The sequence below is a fragment of the Parus major genome, chromosome 8 (genome assembly GCF_001522545.3).
Source record: "Parus major isolate Abel chromosome 8, Parus_major1.1, whole genome shotgun sequence".
In the NCBI taxonomy this organism is placed as follows: Eukaryota; Metazoa; Chordata; class Aves; order Passeriformes; family Paridae; genus Parus; species Parus major.
The window spans coordinates 1,831,731-1,852,111 of record NC_031777.1 but is presented as its reverse complement, the minus strand read 5'-3'; the positions used below and the strand labels follow the sequence as shown (position 1 = coordinate 1,852,111).

The 20,381-nt window shown below is 44.0% G+C and overlaps 2 protein-coding genes across 2 annotated transcripts; one reads left to right on the top strand and one right to left on the bottom strand.

The window, feature by feature from the left end:
* Positions 1 to 419: 419 nt before the first annotated feature.
* On the bottom strand, positions 420 to 4,753 carry LRRC52 (leucine rich repeat containing 52). Its single transcript, XM_015635767.2, has 2 exons — positions 3,162 to 4,753; positions 420 to 1,153 (listed from the first exon to the last, which is right to left on the bottom strand). Exons 1-2 carry the CDS (start codon positions 3,982 to 3,984, stop codon positions 897 to 899), a joined length of 1,080 nt encoding a protein of 359 aa, XP_015491253.1. The 5' UTR covers positions 3,985 to 4,753; the 3' UTR covers positions 420 to 896.
* Positions 4,754 to 4,938: 185 nt separating this feature from the next.
* NUF2 (NUF2 component of NDC80 kinetochore complex) lies at positions 4,939 to 16,954 on the top strand. Its single transcript, XM_015636938.3, has 13 exons — positions 4,939 to 5,128; positions 6,057 to 6,131; positions 7,027 to 7,103; positions 7,259 to 7,320; positions 8,171 to 8,268; positions 8,686 to 8,759; positions 9,647 to 9,743; positions 10,671 to 10,733; positions 11,372 to 11,509; positions 12,462 to 12,602; positions 13,357 to 13,532; positions 14,928 to 15,063; positions 15,305 to 16,954. Exons 1-13 carry the CDS (start codon positions 5,006 to 5,008, stop codon positions 15,452 to 15,454), a joined length of 1,410 nt encoding a protein of 469 aa, XP_015492424.1. The 5' UTR covers positions 4,939 to 5,005; the 3' UTR covers positions 15,455 to 16,954.
* The last annotated feature ends 3,427 nt before the right edge of the window (positions 16,955 to 20,381 follow it).

Below are 20,381 nucleotides of genomic sequence, written 5' to 3'. Positions count from 1 at the left end.
ATCTCACCAGACCCTGCAGTGTCGGCTGAAGCAGCCGGTGTTTCACACCTGGAGTTGCCGTGCTGGGTCATGTAAGCAGATCCTTCCCTTGGCAATTCCCAGCGCTGGTGGTAACAAGGATCTCACATCTCCCTGTAGATGTAACTCTGACACTTTGGTATGGACATGCAACCCCTTCCCAAGAATATTTAGAGAAGGTGTAAGCAATATTTTTACTTTATAAAACATTCCAGTTTTAGGGTTATCTGACACAACAGCAGAGCTGACTTTCCAGTTCTGTAAATGTTCATACAGCAGTGGAGGCACAGGAGGTCTGGCTGCACTGCAGGAGCACAGAGGGTTCTTTTGCTGTCACTAGTGTAACGGGAAAGAAAGGAAGAACCAGTGGGATCCTGGGCTCCTAAAAGTCCTGGTTTTAATCTCTTTGCCTTTCCACAGCAGGAAGTTCTTGGATTCCCTGGGGCTCTAGCAATCCAGTAACTCCCTGGGGCCCCGGCTGTGTAGGCTGATCCCAGTAAGACCTGCTGGATTTTTTTGGCCTCCTTGGCTACAGCACAGTGCCAGGACCTTTCCCATATTTCAGTACCTTTTCAAGCAAGTCCTTATGTCCCTGCTGCTCTGTGGTCTCAAGGTAGGGTGGAAGTGGAAATGCTTGGCATTGTGCACACCTCTCACACTTCCCCAAAATGAATATTTTGCCAATATCCTGAGTCCCAGTGGCAGAAGAGTGGGTATAGAACAGCAAGTGAAACTGGAGCACAGATACTTCATTCTCTTGCAGTTTTATTTCACAAAAAAAAAAAACCCAACAAACAATCTAGGGTGGGACAACATGGGAAATCAGGCAGGAAGGGCCTGCCTTTGGTTCCCACAATGGGAGTTCGGAAGGACTGATCCTAAGTGGCTATGTCTTCCTCCTCATCCTCCTCTTCCTCTCCCTTTGAGCCATGGGCCTTGTAGATGACAGCACAGACGCCGGCCAGCCAGGCTGCCATGGTGCCAGCAAGGAATATGCAGAAGCCAACGAGGCACAGAAAGACATAATCCTGCTTGTACAGCTGGGTCAGGCAGCTGAAGTGGAGCTGTGCCTCTGCTGCTGGCATCCTCAGGGCATGCAGGCCTGCTGGGGTGTAGCAGGTGATGTTGTCAGCATCTGCAGAGAGATGAGCAGAAGCAGGACTCTCTAGTCTGTATCATAATTTAATGAATAGGAGTACTGGTAGAAAAATTATAAGGGTGCTTGCTAAAAGTCTGAAAAATAGCTTCAGACTTCACTTCTCCCCTCTCCACTCCCCCCAACAATGTCTTGGGTAAAATCTGACAGCCAAACTCGTGCCAAACCTGTGCTAAACCCTTGCCAAACCACAATTCTCAGGTTGCCAGAATATTTTTTGCAGTGTTGGCTCCATAGGATATTGCCCACTGGATTATGCCACTGTGGCAAACTGCTGTCCCTGCCCTGCTCATCTCTGCTGATTGAGCACTTTCATCTTCATATAAGTGCACCTGTGTTTGTTGTTTTTTTTTAAAATCTCAAACACCTTCTGAAGTGATACAGCCTAAATGATGCTGGAGTAATGAGGCTGCTGTGCGTTTGACAACGAGCGTGGTTTGCAGTCAGGCACAGCCTTACCTGCTCTGTGAGGGAGGCAGAGGCAGCTCATCAATGATTCAGTTCCACTGAAATAACAACCATACCCTGTCATATTGCAATATCTGCAGTGATAAAACAGATGCTGCCTGCTCCCTTTCAATTTAGTGAAGGATGAATGTGGTGCAGGGTGTGCCCTCCGCCTTCTCCTTCCTCTGCAGGTTTTGAACCCCGCAGACATGGTCGCTGTGGTGGGCATGGGCTGGTGGCCACTGCTTGATGGACAAGGATGGAAGAGCCTGAGGGAAGGGAGCCACAGGCTGGGCACTGCTGGATGCATGGGATGGAATGGAAGTGGTGGAGGGGAACAAGGCATGGGGGGTTTTTATTGCATTACACTGCATTGTATATGCAGTGATGTTCATGCTGATCTCGCTCCTGGTCCTCAGTAAAACTGGAGAGCTTTTATCTCTCTCTTACCCAAATCCATCCAGACTTGGGCAGCTTTGTGTCAGCCCCAGGGCTGAGCTCAGAACTCTGGTGCACAGACATTTCTGAAGGTCAGGAGCCTTTCTAAAGGCCAGGCTGGGGTCTGCTTGCAGCAAATTCCAGGGCTTTGTCCCAGTATCCCTCTGGCCTCAGTTTAATGCTGCCTTTCCTACTCCTCCCCTCCCCAGCAGCCTGCAATGAGCTTTATTCTCCTGTTGCAGGGTTCAGTGGGTTATCTCCAATCTCTCTGCTGAGAGCTGTACTTTATTCCACTCTTCCATAACAGCCTGTATGTGGAAAAAAAACCCTTTATTGTCTATAAGGAGCTTACTACATCTAATAAAGACACTGAGATGTCTTTAATTCAGTTCTGTCCTAACACCAGCTTCCAATTGCCCTTCCCTTTTTTCCCCTTGGGCTCTTTTGTGGCCCTTTCTCATTCAGCAGATAGACTTTCTCAAACAATTTTTCTCTTGCAGCTCTCTCTCCATTGTGCCCTACATTACAGAAACCAAAGCTTTCCTTGTTCATGTGTGCTGTGCTGTGTCTCTTTTCAGTTTGGAAAAATTAAGTCCATGTGCTGCAGCTGCAAAGCAAAACATCACCCTTGGGAGCAGCGTTTTTATGGGAAAGGGAACTGGTGATTACCCTGCCTCGGCCTCTCCAAGGCCCAGTTAGAAAATCTCTCAACATGATGAGCAGCAGCTGATTTTGGGGTGGAGACAAGGCAGGAAATTCAGAGCAATGATTTTCCCAGTGCATATCTCCCTGGAGCTGTGCTGGGCTTCTCTGTGCTGTGCAGGCACAGAGACACCTGAGGCTGGATCCAGGTGTTTTAGGGAAGCAGCAGCATCCCAACTACAGACTACACCTCCCTGGCCGCCCTGGGGATGTGAACAAGTGTGACTCTTCATGTGTGGAGTGTGTGTAACCCAGCTGCTCTCATCCCCAGTTTGTGTGACAGCAGAAAATGGCACCCGCAGTCGGCATGCAGTGCCACAACCCCATGAACTGAACTTTTGGGAAAGAGAACAGAGGGCTCTCTCTGTTCCATGCAGATCTGTGCTCACACAGCCCTCACCTGGAAAATGCACATCGCTCTCCATCATCCAGGTGATGAAGTCCAAAAAGGAACAGTTGCAGTGCCACAGGTTGTCACTGAGCCCCAGAAGCCTCAGGCTGGGCAAGTTCCGGACGGTGCTGGTGTCCAGGAAGGTTAAGCCCGTCCGGCTCACATCCAGGTGCCTTAGCCAGGTGTTGTTGGCAAAAGCATCCTTCTCGATGGCCACAAGGTTGGGATTGTCCGAGATCTTCAGCACCACCAGGCTGAGGAGGTGGGAGAAGGTGCTGAAGGTGACCTGTGTGAGGTTGTTGAAGCTGAGGTCTAGATAGACAAGCTTGGCCACGCCAATGAAAGTGAAATCCAGGTCATCCCCCAGGAGGTTCTTTCTGCAGTCCAGATAGACCAAATCAGCCAGGAAGCTCAATTCCACTGCTGGCAGGTACGAGACGTTGTTTGCTGCCAGAATCAGCTGCCTGGTGTCCAGAGGGATATCCACAGGGAACTCCTGCAACTGCTGTCCGGTGCAGTTCACCTCCAGGTACTGACAGCTACACCTGCTCGGGCAGCTGATCCCCTCTGATGCCATCCCCAAAAGGAACACGAGGCCCAGGGGCCATGGTCCACCTGAAGGAGACATGGTTTGAGACCTCGGTGCTTTGTGGACCGCAAGCAGCGCTATGGAAGCTGCACTGCCCTCCCAGCCATGCCGAGGAGGTGTCCAGCTGCAAGGCTGTCGGGATGCACTTTGTGTCCGTGGCTCACCTGAGCCCTTGGCGGAGTTCCCAGCTGGAAATCGAGCCTGGCTTTTACATCGGCAAGTGCGGAACAGTGGCTGGAGCATCTCTGTCTCACACTCGGTGCCAGGTGACACCTCCGTGATGTCAGTGGCTTGCAGAAGCTGCCTGTGGATGCTGCTGTGACCTTGCTGACCTGCTTCCAGCTGAGTGCAGGTGTGGGAAGCTGTGCGTGGCACAGGAGCATTGTAACTTTGTGGGGAGGGTGGGAACAGCCCGAATTTTGTTAGAAATGGTGTCACGCTGCAAGAGGTGGTACTGGTTAGGCAAGAGTTCCGTGCAATGCTGGGCTGCTGTTGTCTCCTTTCAGGAGCCAGCAGGTTTTTATCCCATCTGGAGTAGCGTGTCCAGCTCTGGAAATCTCGGCACAAGATGTAGAGATGTTGGAGTGGGTCCAGAAAAGATGCTCAGAGGGCTGGAGCAACTCTGGTATGGGGACAGGCTGAGCTGAGCTGCTGGAGATTCTGGGGAGAACTCATCTAAAGGGTTTTTGGAAGAGTGACTCATTACAGGGGCAGGTAATGAAAGAACAAGGGGGAATAGCTTTAAACTGACAGAGGACAGGTTTAGAGTGGATGCTAGAGAGAAATTCTCCCCTGCAAAAGTGATGAGGCACAGGTTGCCCAGAGAAGCTGCGGCTGCCTCATCCCTGGAAGTGCTCAAGGCCAGGCTGAACAGGTGTTGGAGCAACCTGGGATAGTGGAAGGTGTCCCTGCCCATGCCAGGAGGAAAACTCGGTGAACTTTAAAGCTCCTTCCAGGGATTTTATGACTCTTCCAGAGGCCATAACAGCCGCGCCTGACGGAACCGAAGGGACGCGGCCGCCACACCCCGGCCCTCCCCTCACGGCCAACTGCCGCGGAGGGGCGGGGCCTGCCGAACCACGCCCCCTCGCCACAGCGCGGCCGCCGATAGGCCAGGAGAGGGCGGGAACGCGCCGATCCCCGCCCCCCGGGGGTCTCTGATAGGTCAGAATGGGGGAGGGGGCGGGGCGCGGCCGATTCAAGCAGCGGGCGCGCACCGCTGCTGCCATTGCGTCCCCGCCGCGTCTCCTCCGCTGCCGCCGCCATGGAGACCATGACCTTCCCCCGCTACAGCCCCGACGACATCATCAGCTACCTCCGCTCGCACGTCCTGGAGGGCGCCGAGGCCCGCAACCTGGTCAAGAGCGACGTGTTTGGCAACCCCAAGGTGCGTGAGGGGGGGCGCGGGGCGGCTCCGTGTCCCGCTCGCTCCCGTGTGGGACGGACGCGCCGGCCCGGCCCGAGTGACCGCGGGCTTGGGTGGAACGGGCTTGGCTTGGGCTCGGAGGGGTCTCGGGGCTCTCCTCGAAGCGCGGGGGTGTCACCAGCAGCACTCGGCCTGTCTTTGCCAGTTCTGTGGGAGCTGGGTAAAAACAGCCACGGTGTCGAGTTCCAACATTTTGCCGGATCCATTTAGTGCTTTTAGACCAAGCCCTGGTTTTAAACCCCTCTCTGCTGAACCCCCTTTCATCACTCTGACTATTTAGTGTTAATGAGTGTTCTCGGCGGAAGAAAAGTGGCTTTAAAGGGGAATTGATGCCTCCGAGTGATGCCGGTGCTGTTATTGCATTTATTATTATTTATTATTGCATTATTACAATCTATGTTATTGTGTTTGAGCCTGCGGTAGGAGGGGTCTGGCCCTGCTTGTTTAGATGATTTTTAAGAAGCAGAATTGATCGTGGGTTAGTGCTATAAATGAAAAACTGTTTAGCTTGTATGTGGTATTTTTCCTCTTCATTTTAATAATCTAATAAAGAGCACTCGTTGCTACGAGATTATAATTTCTGTGGCTTTTTTTAGGCTTTTGGTGTTACATGGTTTGGAAACTGCTCAGCAAGCAGCTGTGTAATGAAAACCAATGCCTGGCATATGCAGTCAGGGCTGTAATTGCCCAAGCTGACTGCTGCCCCTTAAAACTGAATTATCAGTGAGTAATGCTTGAACTGCAAAATGTTGGAAAGTGAAACTTGGTTGTCGTGGTGGCTCAGTGAAATCAGCCTTCGTGTGTTAAAAGCTGAATGCTTCTATGGCCTGGCCGGGGAGCCCTGAGTAATTAAACAGGGGATACTGATTCATGTCCTCTCTTTCTGCAGCTTGAAGTTTTACACCTGATTTACCTGAGAATCCTGCAGAAAGTGTGTGGAATCCGACTGGTGCACGCCTACATGGTAGGGCTGACTGTGGCAGGGGTGATGGGATGTGAAAGGAAAAGAATATTGGACTTACCTGTTCTTTGGGATGCTAAAAATGTGCCAGAAATGTCTGTAAGGTCCAGGAGGGATTGGATAAGCTTTTAGAGGGACACCATGCCTTGAAAATCCATACTGGGCTCCTGCCTTTGGCCATGGCTGGAGGAGGCTGGACTGATCTGGAAGGAATGTAAATGTTGCTTTTGATATTTGACAATCTCCACTTCTCCATTAACTGAGAAGAAAGCGAGGAGAGTCTGATAATTGACTATCATGAATTTATCCGCTGTCTCTGTTAGGCAAGAACTGATCTTTGAAAGTGGGAGTAAGTGGTTTTGTCTCATGGCATTTCTGGATAAACTGAAAGTGTTTATTGAAAGTATTATGTGCACAAGGTAACTCTGTTCTTCTCCAGGCAGTGATATCAGCTGCCATGCTGTGAGGTTTAAAGAGAAACCAGAGAAAGGGGACAATGTACCACTTCACTCTCCTCCTGACTTCTTCATGAAGCAGTTGACTGTGCCAATTTTGGGGTGCTTAAAAAAGGAGCTTCTTGCTGGTAGCTGTATAATGCAGAGACTGTTGTGCTGCATAAGTTATGAACAAATTAAAACTGAGTTTAGATTGAGTTCCAGAGTTTGTAATGTTGCTGCTTTAGTTATTTTTATGTCTTTTCCAGCCACAGTTGACCCTTAAAATATATGCTGATTAACTTGATGACATTTTTCAGCCTTTAATAAGCGTTCCCTATGGATGGGAAGATCATCCTCGATGTTTATAATCTATTGGAATTATTTTATGCTGTGGAAAATACTGCATAATTTTTGTTTGGAGTGTTCTCTACTTATGCACCAACTCTCTTTTGACCCTTTAGATGCCACTCAGCGTTGAGATAATGTACCCACAGATCCATGAAGGCTTTCTTCCTGTCTGTAATTTGTATATTCACATGTAAGTAGAAGATTCTTGTCTTGTGCTTTGCTGGGAAGATGCTCTGGGATGAGAGGACAAGATCTGTTTTTTAGCAGATGGGTACAGGACAAGAACTGAGTCATGGTCACAAAACCTGAGCCATGGTCACTGCAGCTGTTTTGTTTTCCTTGCAGGGAGCGCTTGCTGCCGATGTGCCGGATTAGTGACTTCCAATTCGCTGATGTTTTAAACCCAAGTAAGCAAGGAATCCTTGTGTTTCCTGGGGTGCTGGGTGTTGCTTGATATTCCAGGTGCTTTTTCTCCTTGTGCAGAGCCAGATGGGCATCTAGTGTGGAGCAGCATCCTTGACTTCCTGCTGCTCTTCTGACCCTTAAGCTGATTCTAGTGAGCAGTTCTTATTCCTTATGTGGGCTGGTGCAGGTCAGGACTGAGGCTGGTTCTGAATGCTATGAATCTGTCCAGCTGCAGGACTGGAGATGGGCTGTGACATAACAGTGTAATAACAGATGAAATGGTGATGAAAATTACCCTGACTGCTCTGGAATGCTTTAGGATTTCTTATGCCTGTCCTCCACTTCTGTACCCCATTGTGGTGATTCTGCCACAACACAGACAACTTGGAAAAGGCTGCTCCAAAGAAATCTTTCACTTCTGGATTTATCTTGTCTAAGTCATTCAAAGCTTTTGTAATCATCTTTCAGCAAGTTTGCTTGGAATAAAGCCAAAAAGTCCCTTCAGTTCAAATTGCTGCCTTCAGTTTGGTTGATGGCTATATAGAGGCTCTCTCTTCAGAGCTGTAGTTCAAGATTGACACTCTTTCTGCCTGGCATATGTTGTAATGGGAGGCTGTGTGTTAACAGCCTTTTCTCCCAGGTGCCATTATTCATTTGTTAAATTACACAGAGTTTGTAACCAGCTTGGTGCTTGTTTTAGTGTTGTCTGAAACCTTTGCAAGCTGAGTGGGGGAAGAACTAATTTGGATTGTGTTTTGTAATTTCTGTCTCCTCTGAATTTTTACACTTTTTTGAAGCAATTGCAATGCTTTTGGAAACCAGCTCAGTGAGCTCTTGCAATTCCTGTTTCAGAGACAAAGAGGACTGTTCGCTTCCTGAGTGGCATCCTCAACTTTGTGAACTTCAGTGAATTCCGCCACGAGGTCTACTTGGAGCTACAACTGAGCTATGTAAGACTGGCTGCTGTTTTATTCCAGATAACTACAAAAGTATAATTGATACTAACCCAGAGCTGTGAGCATGAATGTTGTGGTTTAACTTCAGGTTTATGAAACAGGTTAAATGTAGCCAAGGATGTTAAATGTAGCCAAGGAATGTTAAATGTAGCAAATGTAGCCAAGTATTTCAGGATATTATAAAAAGGTTTTTGGTGGGTTTTTTTTCCCCTTGAGGCTGGTAAGTGAAGGATTGACACCTTGGGTGTCTTTTTGGGAGAAAACTGGGTGCAGCAGTTGTAGGTGGCTTCTGTTCTGAACATCTCAGTGGCTCAGAGGTGGTGCATTTCGTGTGAAACAACATTGAGCAAGGCTCTAACAGAAACCCAGAGAAAAACCACACTTCTCTAAAATTAAATATTTAACTTGCAGAAATCAGCTATGGAGAAAAGCCAACACCTGGAGGCTGCGAATCGGGAGGCAGTGCTGAAGCTGGAGAAACTGAAGTGAGTGTGAGGAGAAAGCACTGTGAGATGCACTGCTTGCCTTTCCTGTTCAGGCTGGATCAGTGTGCCAGCTGTGTGAGGCTCAACAAGTCTGAGTGCACAGCCCCATTCTTGGGTCATGATGACTTGGTTCAATAGCTGGGGGTGGTTATTCTCTGCTGGCAGAGAATAAAAAAAAATACTTTTACAGTGTATGGTTGTGTGGTGGGAATCCTGTATTTGTATGTTGAAGGTTGAAACTTTTTGCTCCTAGTGATGTGTCTTTATCCCTTCAACAGCTGGAGGAAGCCCATCTTTAACTTAATAGATGAGTAAAGTTGTCTTCCTTAGTTATTTGACATGTTTGCCACAATCTCTGTTTCAGGCCATTTAGCCCTACTGCCTGTGTCTTTGCACCATTAAGTTTTGTTTTTGCTTGTGGATAATAGGATGAAGAAATGGCTGGTTTCCAAGAGAGCTTTCAAAACAAAGTGTTTTTTTTTCCTCTGGTAGCTGCTCTTGGTGTGTGCTACATAGGGGGTTCTCTAGCTGGGATAAGTCTACTTTAATATAAGTTATTTTTATGACAGGTAATATGTAAATTTTGTAAATGAAAGTCACCACCAAAATTGGTAGGAGTGTTGTACTTTCATGCTTTGCTTAACATGATCTTTAAACTTAGTCCTCTATGTTTGTGCCACTTTCTGCCAAAATAGCTCTTTAGATTATGCTTCAACTGCAAAATCTTACAAGCAAAGGAAAATAAGATATATTAATTTGAGACTGTCTTGCTTAGATTACTAAAGTTACTGGCTGTAAACTCTGGAGACAGTGATTATTTTATCTACTGTACTCTGACTGGACTATAATGATGCTGAAACTGCCCAATCTCTTTATTTTTCCTTCAGCACAGTCCCATTTGAACATGAGGCAGAGATCAAGCAGCTCACAGAGAGCATTCGAGAGCTGGAGCAGGTGCTAAGGCAGGACTATCACCGGAAACAAGTAAGATCTTGTTCTGTATTTCTCTGAAAAGCTGCTGTGGGTTCCTCACTTCTCTTGATTTTATTCCCTTCCCTCTAACTCAGTGGATGAAAGGGACTTTTCTGATTTAAAACAATGGCCATTTTAGCAAAATGCTGTTGGACCTCTGTTTGCTTCACTCTAAGGCATGTGAAATGTGCTTTAAATCAGACTTGAATACAAAAGTATAGTTGACTTTTTTTGAAATGTATTTCTGCAATGACTTGAGAGATGCACATCACACTTCCAAACAGGATCCACAGGGATGTTCCTCTTTGTTTTCCATTTGAATTCAAAGAATTAGAACTGGAGGAGAGCCATGGCAAGAAATGAGGCATAAGAAGGGTCACCCAAGGCTGTGCCTGGCAAAAAGAGTAGGGTTAATTGCAGGGGTAACTTCTCAGCAGTGGAAACTTTCCTCTCAGGTCTCAAAGATAACCTTTTTAGCTCCTTTGGGAGAAAGAAAATAGTAATCTATGGTCAGAATTTTTTTGTTTTGGCAAGTCATGTCTCTCTTATTAGCATTATTAACCTTGTGTTTGACTATTATTTGGGACCTTTTATTAAATTATATTTTTCCCTGAAGAACGGGGTTCTGGCAAAGAAAATTGTGGGGGTATAATAACTGCCAGAGCCAATGAGAATAGGAATGACCAATTCCTTATCCCTATTCCTAGTTACCCCCTGCTGGCTGCATCCCTAGTGCTGCCAGTGGCTTTGGTGACAATATTCTCCTTGCCTGTCTTTGAAATCTTACAGACTGCAGTTGTGTCTGCTAGTTATGGCATTCCAAAGGACCCATAAATGGGATTTCTCCTGTGGACAGATGTATGATAGAAGAATAAGGCAGGCAGCAGCTGTAGAGATGCTTGTTGCAAGCTTGGTGCCTTTTTATTTTTTTTTTTCCAGACAGCTTTGCAAGAAGTGACTTCTCAAAAGAAGACTGATATTGCAGAGGGAACCCAAAAACTGGTGAGTACACCTCTGTGTGAGGGCTGGCTGCAGGTTCCATCTCAGATCAACTGAGAGATCATCTCTCTAGGATCAGATTATTTGGAATTATGTCACTAGAAATCTGGACCTTTGATGTGCTATGGGTTTACCTTCCATGCACAGAGTGGGCTAATGAGGCAAAACAGGTTGTGAGGAGCAGCACAGGAAACTTGTTCTTCTCTCAGCATGACAGAGCAGGCTCTGGAATGCTGCAGTGACTGCCTCAGTATCCCTAGGGGAGGAATTCTGAGAGAGCTGCTGGCAATACAGCAAGCTGGTCTAGTGGGAGCTGTGCCTGGTTGGAAGGAGGTGATCTTTGAGGTCCTTTCCAGCCCAAACCATTCTAGGATTAGCTGGCAGGCTCTTTGTGGAAAATACCAATTAACTGCTGTTCTTGTGCACCCCTGTGAACAAATCTGGGAAGCAAAATGGGCTGTTGATTGCTTTGATTTGGGATGTTAATTCTTTTTAGAAGAGTTTATTATTAGAACTTCCTGATGAGGAATGACTACACACCAAAGAACCTGTCTAGTCTTAAGATCATGGCAAACTTTGCTACACAATTCCTCTTTGTTCACCTAATCACTAATATTGGAAATGTTTATCTCATTAACCAGAATGAGTGTAAAGTGTCTATATCTACTTTGAAAGAAGAACAGGAACAGCTGAAATCCAAAATTGTGAGGAATCCAGAAGAACAAAAAACTGACAATGAGCTGATGAAGGAGACTATTAAGAAATTGAAGAGATCTAAGGTGATGTTTTCCTCTGTCCACATGTGGAGGTATTCTGTTAGAAAAAGCATGTTTTATTGGACTGTCATCACCTAGAACTGCTTCTTGGTTGATGGTAAAACACCAGCAGGACAGTGGTTAGTCTGAAATGAAATCACAGCCTCAGAGAAAATGGAAGGTTTGTGGTAGAGGTGGTGGTTTATTTTTCATGGGTTTTTCTTTCCTTTTGAAAAACAAGATTGCAGTCACTTGTAAAAACAGGTGTTGGACTCTTTTGTCTATACCTGTTTGGCTGTTTGCCCTCCAGAGGAGACAATATTTTGTCAGCTCCCAAATATCCTTGGATTTAGAACATGTGCTTCATTCTTCTGTTGTCATTCACTGTGTTCTGGACTTGATGGCTGTCTTCACTGACATGCTGAACACTGAGTTCCCTCTTAGCTTTTTGGGGTTTTTTTGGTTTGTTTGTTGGTTTTTTTTTTTTTTTTAATTATAATATCCACTCCTTTTTGTGGTTTGTGATTGCTCACACAGCAGCAAAGTTTGCACTTTGCCTCTGAAGGTATTTTTGTTCCAAAGGTGTAAACTTGACTGCTGTAATTTCAGGTACAAAGCTTTACATAACTTTTGTTTTATCAGTGTAGAATTTTTTCACTCTATGTTGCTTTTTTTTGTTGATGTTGTTTTTTTTGTGTTTTTTTTTTTTTATTTTTTCCTGGAAGCTCTTGGAAAAAAGCTGATTACTGATTAATTCAGTGTAAAACACTTGTGTGTCACCTTTATTTCTGTACTTCCAAATAAATGCCTGTTTTTAATTATTTTTTTACAAAGTGAAGAGCTCATTTCACTAACCTTTAAGTATTTCTTCTAGTGTCTTTAAACAATGAGGGAGGGTTCAAAGTTCAATATGCTTTAATTCTATGTAAAAGAACTCTAAAGATGTTTATTGATAGTCTTTTTCCTGTCTTTAAAGAAAGCAGTTACTGAGAAATATGAAGGTTACAGAGATGTAGTTGAGGCTCTGCCATCATGCAAAGTGGAAGTGCAGTTATACCAAAACAAGATGGAAATACAGGAAGCAAATGTGGAGAGACTGGCCAGTATATCATCAGAGGTTTGTATTCTCCAAATTACATCCTGTTAAGGAGAATTTGATGTCTAAGCAATGTTCTCCTCTTTCCTCTTTGCTGTAAAGAATGACATTTTGAAGTTTCCAAATTATTTCTTTAAAAATGTCAGTAAAACATTTGCTTCTGCTTTGCTGGGTGGCACTAGCTAATGTACTATGCACCAGCTATTGACCACTTTGAATAGTCAAAGCCTCTGTTGCCATAGAAACCTGACCTAAAATAGTTGGAACTGTCTTGGGGTTGTTGGTAGGAAATGATGGGAAAAGTGAAATTGAGTTTATTCTGCCTTGAGAGTGGAAAAAGTAAGAACAAAAAATGGTTACTTCAGGAAGAATCACGTCTTAAGTGTCTTTAACTTTATTATTATTACTGAGTCAGACATTCTCTGATGAAATGTTTCTTACAATACTGCTATTTGCTACTAGGTTTTGGGAGAATGCAAGCTGTTAGGGATGTATGGAGTCTTTTTGGGGATTTGTATAGCATGTGTTCAAATTACCCTTGGCAGAAGTCACAGTCACATCTGAAAGCCATCCTGAGGGCTGGGGTCTTGTCCTTTTGGATGTATTTATAATCAGATAAAGACCAGTGAACTGAGAGAAGGAGTTTGCAATCAGATCTTCAAAAAGGAGACAGCTAGCTGTAATCTCAGCACATTTACAGGGTATGCTGTCTTGATAATTTCCTGCCCCTTAAATTTATTTCTCTTTAATTAATTTCTGTATTTCTGTATTCTAGGCCAGAAATCTGGAGAACCAAGTTGAGAGTGCTCAGATAGAGCTGAAAAAGGCCAAGACAGATGAAATGTCCCTAAAGAGAGCAGTCACTGCAAAACATGAGAAGCTTGCTACAGCTGAGATACAGCTTAAAAAGATGCATGAAGATATTGAGCAGCAGCAGTGCACTGTGGTCGAGTATGGAGGAGTTGATCTTTCTGCCTGATGCTGCTTTTTATGTCTTTGTTATGTGCTGCCAAAGTTCATGTCTGCTACAAACACACAGCTTAGCAGTGAGGGGAAAATGAGCAGTGTGGGACAGCTCTGTATGAAGACCAGTAATGCTGCAGGCAGGGAGTTGGGGTCTCAAATCAATAATTGCAATGTGACTTGACAGCAATTCTTTTATTGGAGCACTAATTTAATTTATAATGCTTATTCTTGATTCTTTTATCTTCTTAAAGAGAATGTCACATTGGGATAATTTTCCAACTTATCAGACTTCAACAAAGCCCCATTTGCCTTTCATGAATTTTTCATAATTTCCCTTGCCACTTTTGCTCATTATCAAAGATGTTCAAGACCCATGGGGAAATGGGGCTCGCATCTCAGAGGAGCATTATCCTGACATGATGCTTCTTAAACAAAAGGAAAAGTGTCATTTGATCAAAGCCTCTCAGCCCCTCTTCTTTCCTCCCATATGCTGAAGGCAGCACCAAACTGCAGCCCTGGAAGGTCCTGGCTTCACTGTGAGCTTAGTGCTGAACTGTTAGGGAGCAAATTGATTTTTAAAACAGTTTTCTTGTGCACAGATAGATAGGAAAGGGGATATGGAAAAGGGAATGTTATTGGCTGTGATGGAAGGGAGCTGCTTGCACATGGCTGAGAGAGTCAAGTAAGATTTAGTCAAGCTTGAGGTTTGTGTGGTGGGCAGAATGGCACTTAGTGAATTGTAGCAGCTAAAGGAGATTATTTGGGTGGAAAAAAGGTTGGACATTGGGAGGAATTTCTGGAGAGAAAGTATGATTACACCTTGGAATGGGCTGCCCAAGGTGGTGTGGAGTCACTGCCCCTGGAGGTGTTTAAGTGCCATGGTTGAAGTAACAAGGGCATGTTCATAGGTTGGACTTGATCTCAAAGGTCTTTTCCAGCTTAAATGATTCTGTGAACAGCAGCTTTTAATTTAGGAATGAAAACAATATAATCTAATGCTCCTTTTTGTCAAAGGTTGCTGCCAATTTCTGTTTTTCATGTGTCAGGTATTTCCCTTGAGTGATAAAATTAGATGCTTTGATAAGCAAGAGGGCAAGGGAGGCAACCTTGGTTGAAGAAAAGAGTTTTTGAATAAAACAATGTGTCCTGACTATTCCCTTGAGGTAGGAAGGTGCATATGGGCTCCTGCTGAGTTTCACTCCTTGTACCTAAGTTGTTTCAAAATCACATTAATTTCTGAGAAAGTAAATTCTGTATATCATTGCTCCTGGAAGCTGCTGGTTTTAGACTCATAAAACACAAGCTTTGTTCACAGTGGGCTTCAGTTTAATTTGGAAAACAAGTCAGCTCAGTACTAACTTTTTTTTCTGTCACCTTTAGATATTTTAACAAAGTCCAGGAGAAGAGGGGTGTTGTGTATGACAAAGTTGTGGTCATTCGCAAGGAAATCAAACAGAAGAAGGACAAAATTGAGCAGCTGAAGGATGATGCTGAAGCAAAAGCAAAAAAAGCCAAGGTGAGGGTTTTTTTTTTTACTCCCCTTGCAATCTTCTTAAATTCCTGTTGTAGTGTGGCCAGTACAATGATCCTCTAAACAGCATCCCCTGTGTTTTGTGAGTGCTGCTTCTTAAGCCATGGATAAGATACCCTTGCAATAATTTGAGTCCACCAGACCACTCACTTGACATTTGTGCTTGAGAAAGATTTAACTTTGCTGATGGAGGTTTTTTTTTCCCTTCTTTTTCTTCTCTTTCCAGGAAATACAGCTGATTTTAAAGGCTGTGTTGGACAAGTGTCACGAATCTCTCCTTAAGGCAGTAAAGACTTCTGCAGCCTCAAGAGCAGAAAAAGTTAATGAAATAAGGGAAGGGCTGTTGAGCATTCAGTCTTCTGGAAGTAGTTCTTGAGCCTGTCTGCACTTGTGTTCCACTTCCATTATTTTTGTTGCTTATACCTGAACTCAAGAGCTTCTGCTTTGCATGGGAGGGATAATAATTCCTGGCAAATTCAGCTTCCTCAGAAACCATGTCAGAACACGTTCAGCTTTCCAGGCTGATCCTGGTGTCACAAGCTTCCTGATATGGAAAAGACTCTGTTTCTTGTTGTTTCAGTCAGCACCTGATTTTAGTGGTAATATTGCAAGTCTTGCTAACACCAAACTGCCCAACATTTCAGACAGAACCCTGCATTTGTAGAAACTGTTCTGCAAACTTTGATCTGGGAACACCTGGTGCCTTGGTCTGCCTTGAATGTTCAAGATAAGTCAGTAACAAGTGGCCAACTGAACTCCAACACCATTATTCAATTAAGATTAATTTCTAACAGAGCTGTAGCATCTAAATGCCAAATTACTCTCATCATAAATATTTGTAGCTGTAAACACTCAGAAGTATCATTTTAATATCATTGTAGTTAACAGTACACTCTCTCTCAATGCTTGAACTCCTTGTGTCTGCTTTGTGGGGTGTTGAACCTTCATCTGTGTTCACCAGTCTGTGTTAGGATGCTCTTAAAAACTATAGATTGATATTTTGTACCTTAACTTGTGATAGCCACAGTGGTTTTTATTATTTGGAAAAAGAAATTGTTAATTTTTACACTAGTTGATATAAAGATATTTAACCCTTTTTCTCTTGGGTCTTTCCATTCCCATAACTGATTTGGCATGACATTTCAGTTGAAAAATTTTGTTTTGTACATTTGTAGGAATGTGTGCTATGAGAGCAGTATTTTATGATGAAATGAGGAGGATGATTCAAACAATATTTGTAATTTTAATTCTTCATCTCTTACCAGCCAGAGGTGACAGCAAGTCAGTTAAGAGGAGCAGGTGCTTGTTCCTTCTAGAGCTCTTCTGGAGGCATCAGACCCATCCAAAGTTTTACTTTAAGCTTTTTTGTTTGTTTTTTTAACACTCTAACAGACTTATTTAGCTTGGAAAAGCCCTCTCAGAGGTCCACCACTAAACTCTGTCCCCAGGTGCCACCACTACACTTTGAAATATTGCAGTAGCATCTCCTTCCTTACAAAAACTGGTTGGAGGCTGCACTCCACAGCCTGGATATTGCAGCAGCTCTGGGGAAAGAGATTCCCAAAAACTTCCAGTAGGTACTCCAGGGGATTATTCCAGTCAGCAGATCAAAATTATTAAGCTAGAGAGATGATGCTTGTGTACCCCAGTGATGAGGAATTTGCAGGACAAAGAAAAAGCTGGAGTCTGGTTGCTGCTCTCAGAGATTTTGCCACACCAGCTGTTGGGTAAAAATAAAAGGCTGCAATTCATGAAGAAAGAATAACTCTGATTTCCAGGTTTTTGTATTTCCAATAAGTTTTTGTGCTTTCACAGTTGCTTATTTCTACCTAAAATATTTGTAAATAAAACATAAGCAAGGTATGATTTATCTAGAGATAATTGATTCCTAGGTGTGAATTGATTCTTACTGCTGCTAGTCAAAAACTTCTACCCACCTTGAACCATATGGCAAGGCAGGGGGGGAGTTCAGTGTGGCCTGAAGAACAGGGAAAGGAGAATTAACTTTGCTGAGGAAATACAGCTCCCTTTCCCTCAAGAGGGCAGTGTAAGTCAAAATTTTCTTGTTTTTTTTGGTTTGGTTTTTTTTTGGTTTTGTTATTTATTTTTTTTTCTAACCTTTCTGCCTTAGCTACTGTTTAAAGGTGTGATTTAATTTTTTATTTGTTGTTTTTTTTGGCATGTACTTTAATATTTTATATACAACATGTAACAAGCTTGCATCCTACTGCTTGGACTGGCCACACTTGTTTGAAATGTGTGGAGTTGCTAACAATAATCTGTAAACAAGTTTTTCAATTCTACAAGCAGAAAAAATAATAGTAGCTAAGGTGGGAAAGGAGTTGATTGTGACATTTTTCCCAGTATGAGGGATGAAAGGAAACCTCTTTATCACTCCTCTTTTGCCTTTACTCCAGAGCATGGCTGGAAAGATCTTCAGAGCTCTGTCTCAAAAGCCAGATTTCCTTTATGTTTTGGGTGAGAGTGGCTGAGCCAGGTTTGTGTTTTCAGCTGCTGAGGTGGTGGGATATGAGCTGGGAGAGGAGCTGATGTGCTGGCCACTTGGTGGGGATGTTGGCCCTGGATTCACATTCTGTTCCTGCCACAGCTCTGCTGAGGAAGCCAAAGGAAAACCTGCTGAATCTTCAGCTTCAGGACAACAGCTTTCCAGCTTGACACTCAAATATTTTAGGACTAGCCAGGACCAGGTAAGCTACAAGTTAAAACTTATTGACAGATGTTTCCATCTAAGCATCTTGATGATGCCAAAGTAAGAGCTCCTCTGGAGGAAGGAGATGGAGCCTCCACTTGAGAGAGTTTATTCCCTGTTATTTGTGCAGGGGAATTAGAAGAGAGCATGAAAGGCTTTAAATGTGTGTAAATCATGAGGTTGTGAGGTGCAGAGTAAAGGAATCTGGCAGAGGAATGCACCTGTGTGTTGAGGTCCCTTGTTTAGGGCACGTTTTGGAAAGGTTCTCTTGCTGTTTCCATCAGGCTCATTAAAGGCAATCCTTATTACAATACAGTAAAATAAATGGCTGGAGATACCTGGGAATAAAACCAAAGAAAACTTGGAGCTGAACATCCAAATTCTTGTTGCCTACAAAATTCCTTTTTCCAAAGCTAATGAGGGAATGCTGTTTTTTGAGATGCTGTAAATGGGGAAACTCTGACAAGATAAAGTTGCAAGAGTTCCCCTGTGGTTTTTTGAAAAGTTTTATCACCATGAGGCTTTTGTGCCTTTTTCCCCCAAGAAGAAAAGAGAGCAAGGTGTTCAGGAGCTGAGTTTCTAATGGGTAGCACATTAAACAGTCCTTACTGCAAAGGGAGAGTCTGGAGGCTGGGACAGTGATATTGAGAAAGGCAATCACTGAAAAATGTACTTGCAAAGAGAAATGGGCATTAGAGGGGAAAAATAAAAAAATCACTGATTTTGGAAGTCTTTCCTCCAGCTGGGGAGGGACTGGGAGAGGCCAGTGTTTGTAGAAAATGAACAAACAAAAGGAGGGAAAACCCAGGTTATGTTGGGGTTTCCATAGCAACACAATACTTTTCCTGGAAAACTCAGATGATGAGATCTAATCTATCTGCTATTTAACTCTTGCATGCAAAGCCCTCTTTCTTGACTTACCTGTCTCCTCCACAGCACAGTCCCTACTGATGGGTGTGCTGTCACTACAGCATGGTGGTCTCCATGGGGAATGACATTCCTGAGACAAGGCTGCTCCTGTTCTGTTCCAGAGCACACAAAAAAGGAAGAGCTTATGAAGCAAAAGCAGCTTTTGTGCATAGGAAAGGCTTACCAGGTGTGTTGCTCCTGGGCAGCCTCTGCCTGGGATCTGTGGAAAAGTTTTTGACTGTTTGGAGAGTTCATCAAAGAAACCCTGACTTAAATTTGTGCCTGAATTAAATTTCTTCCTGATGTTCTGCCCATTGGAAAACCCCAGCTGTGGGGAATGGGAATCCCTGGTGGCAGGGGAGGTTTCTTGTGGAGGAAGATGGAAAGGTGGCAGCTTTTGTCTGACAAAAAGGACAATTGAGAGACTGGGCAGCACCACAAATGTTCATGAGATGGTCTCAAATATATAGAAAGGAGTGTCTGTTTTGGGGAGAGAAGTGAGGAGAGAGTGAGACCTCATCCTGGTACAGCAGAGAGGAAATGGATCCTGTTCCCTGCCTTCTGAGCAGGCTTTGCAAGATGGGGCTGCCCTTGGAGAGGGGAAATGGGATGGAAAAGACAGAATTTTCTCAGTTTCTGGGGTTCTCTGTGTGCTAAGTGGTTGCAAAGAGAAGGCAGGGATCCCAAAGGATGCTGATTTATTGTCACAGAATCAGGGAATGCTTTGGGTTGGATGGGACCTCAAAGCTTATCCTGTTCCAACTCCCTGCCATGGGCAAGGACACCTTCCACCACCATCCCAGGCTGCTCCAAGCCCCATCCAACCTGGCCTTGGACACTTCCAGGGATCCAGGAGCAGCCACAGCTTCCCTGGGCAACCTGTGCCAGGGCCTCACCACCCTCACAGGGAAGAATTTCTTCTGTCTGATGTGTTTGTTACAGCCTTGTTAAGGGCCTGGCAGTGGCCAACCCCTGCAATATTCAGCAAAAGCAAAATTCTGTTTAATTGGTGGGCTTTGTTTGTTTTTTTCTTTTTTTCTCCTCTCTGACTGTTGTTCTGTTATTAACCTATTATTATAGCTTATTGAGCCCTGAAGATTTGTAAATAGAATACAACCATCATTACAATTATTTAAAATTATTTAAAAGAAAACCAATTCAGAGGGATTCAAAGACCAGTAATCCAGGTATGTGCCAATAAACAGGAAGCAGTGCTTTAATATCTCTTCACAAACCCTCCCCTATCTTTAAACATTTATTATATTTCCTCTTATTTCTCCTGACAGCCACCTGTTCAACTTGTGACCTGTTTGTAAAAATCTGCACACCATCTATCAGAGGGATACAAGCACTTACAAACTTCTGTTCTGTGGGCATTGAGTAAATTATTTCTTTAAGATCATATGGCAGATCTATAATTAATTAAACCCTCCATGATATTAGAGCAAAATAATTTCGCCTTTCTAAAAAGGTAAATGTAATTTGCCGATCTGGTATTTGGAAGAATGCTTTCCCCAAAATCAATTCCTTTAGTTTCCAGAGAATAGAAATGAGAAGCAATCTCATTTTAATTATATCTCTTTATTGCTAACAAAGGAATGATTTATGCAATTAAATTAACTGGCTAGAAAATTATTCTCAGCTGGGCTGTCCTAATTCTTTGCTTTCTGAATTGCAGGCTCTT

Bases quoted from the DNA above. Each gene is read 5' to 3' on its own strand.
- LRRC52 (XM_015635767.2), bottom strand. From the start codon at position 3,984: ATGCTCCAGCCACTGTTCCGCACTTGCCGATGTAAAAGCCAGGCTCGA. The intron at 1,154-3,161 runs GTGAGGGCTGTG...ATCTCTCTGCAG, and splicing joins GAGCGATGTGCATTTTCCAG to ATGCTGACAACATCACCTGC.
- NUF2 (XM_015636938.3), top strand. From the start codon at position 5,006: ATGGAGACCATGACCTTCCCCCGCTACAGCCCCGACGACATCATCAGC. The intron at 11,510-12,461 runs GTGATGTTTTCC...CTGTCTTTAAAG, and splicing joins AGAAATTGAAGAGATCTAAG to AAAGCAGTTACTGAGAAATA. The intron at 13,533-14,927 runs GTATGGAGGAGT...TGTCACCTTTAG, and splicing joins CAGCAGTGCACTGTGGTCGA to ATATTTTAACAAAGTCCAGG.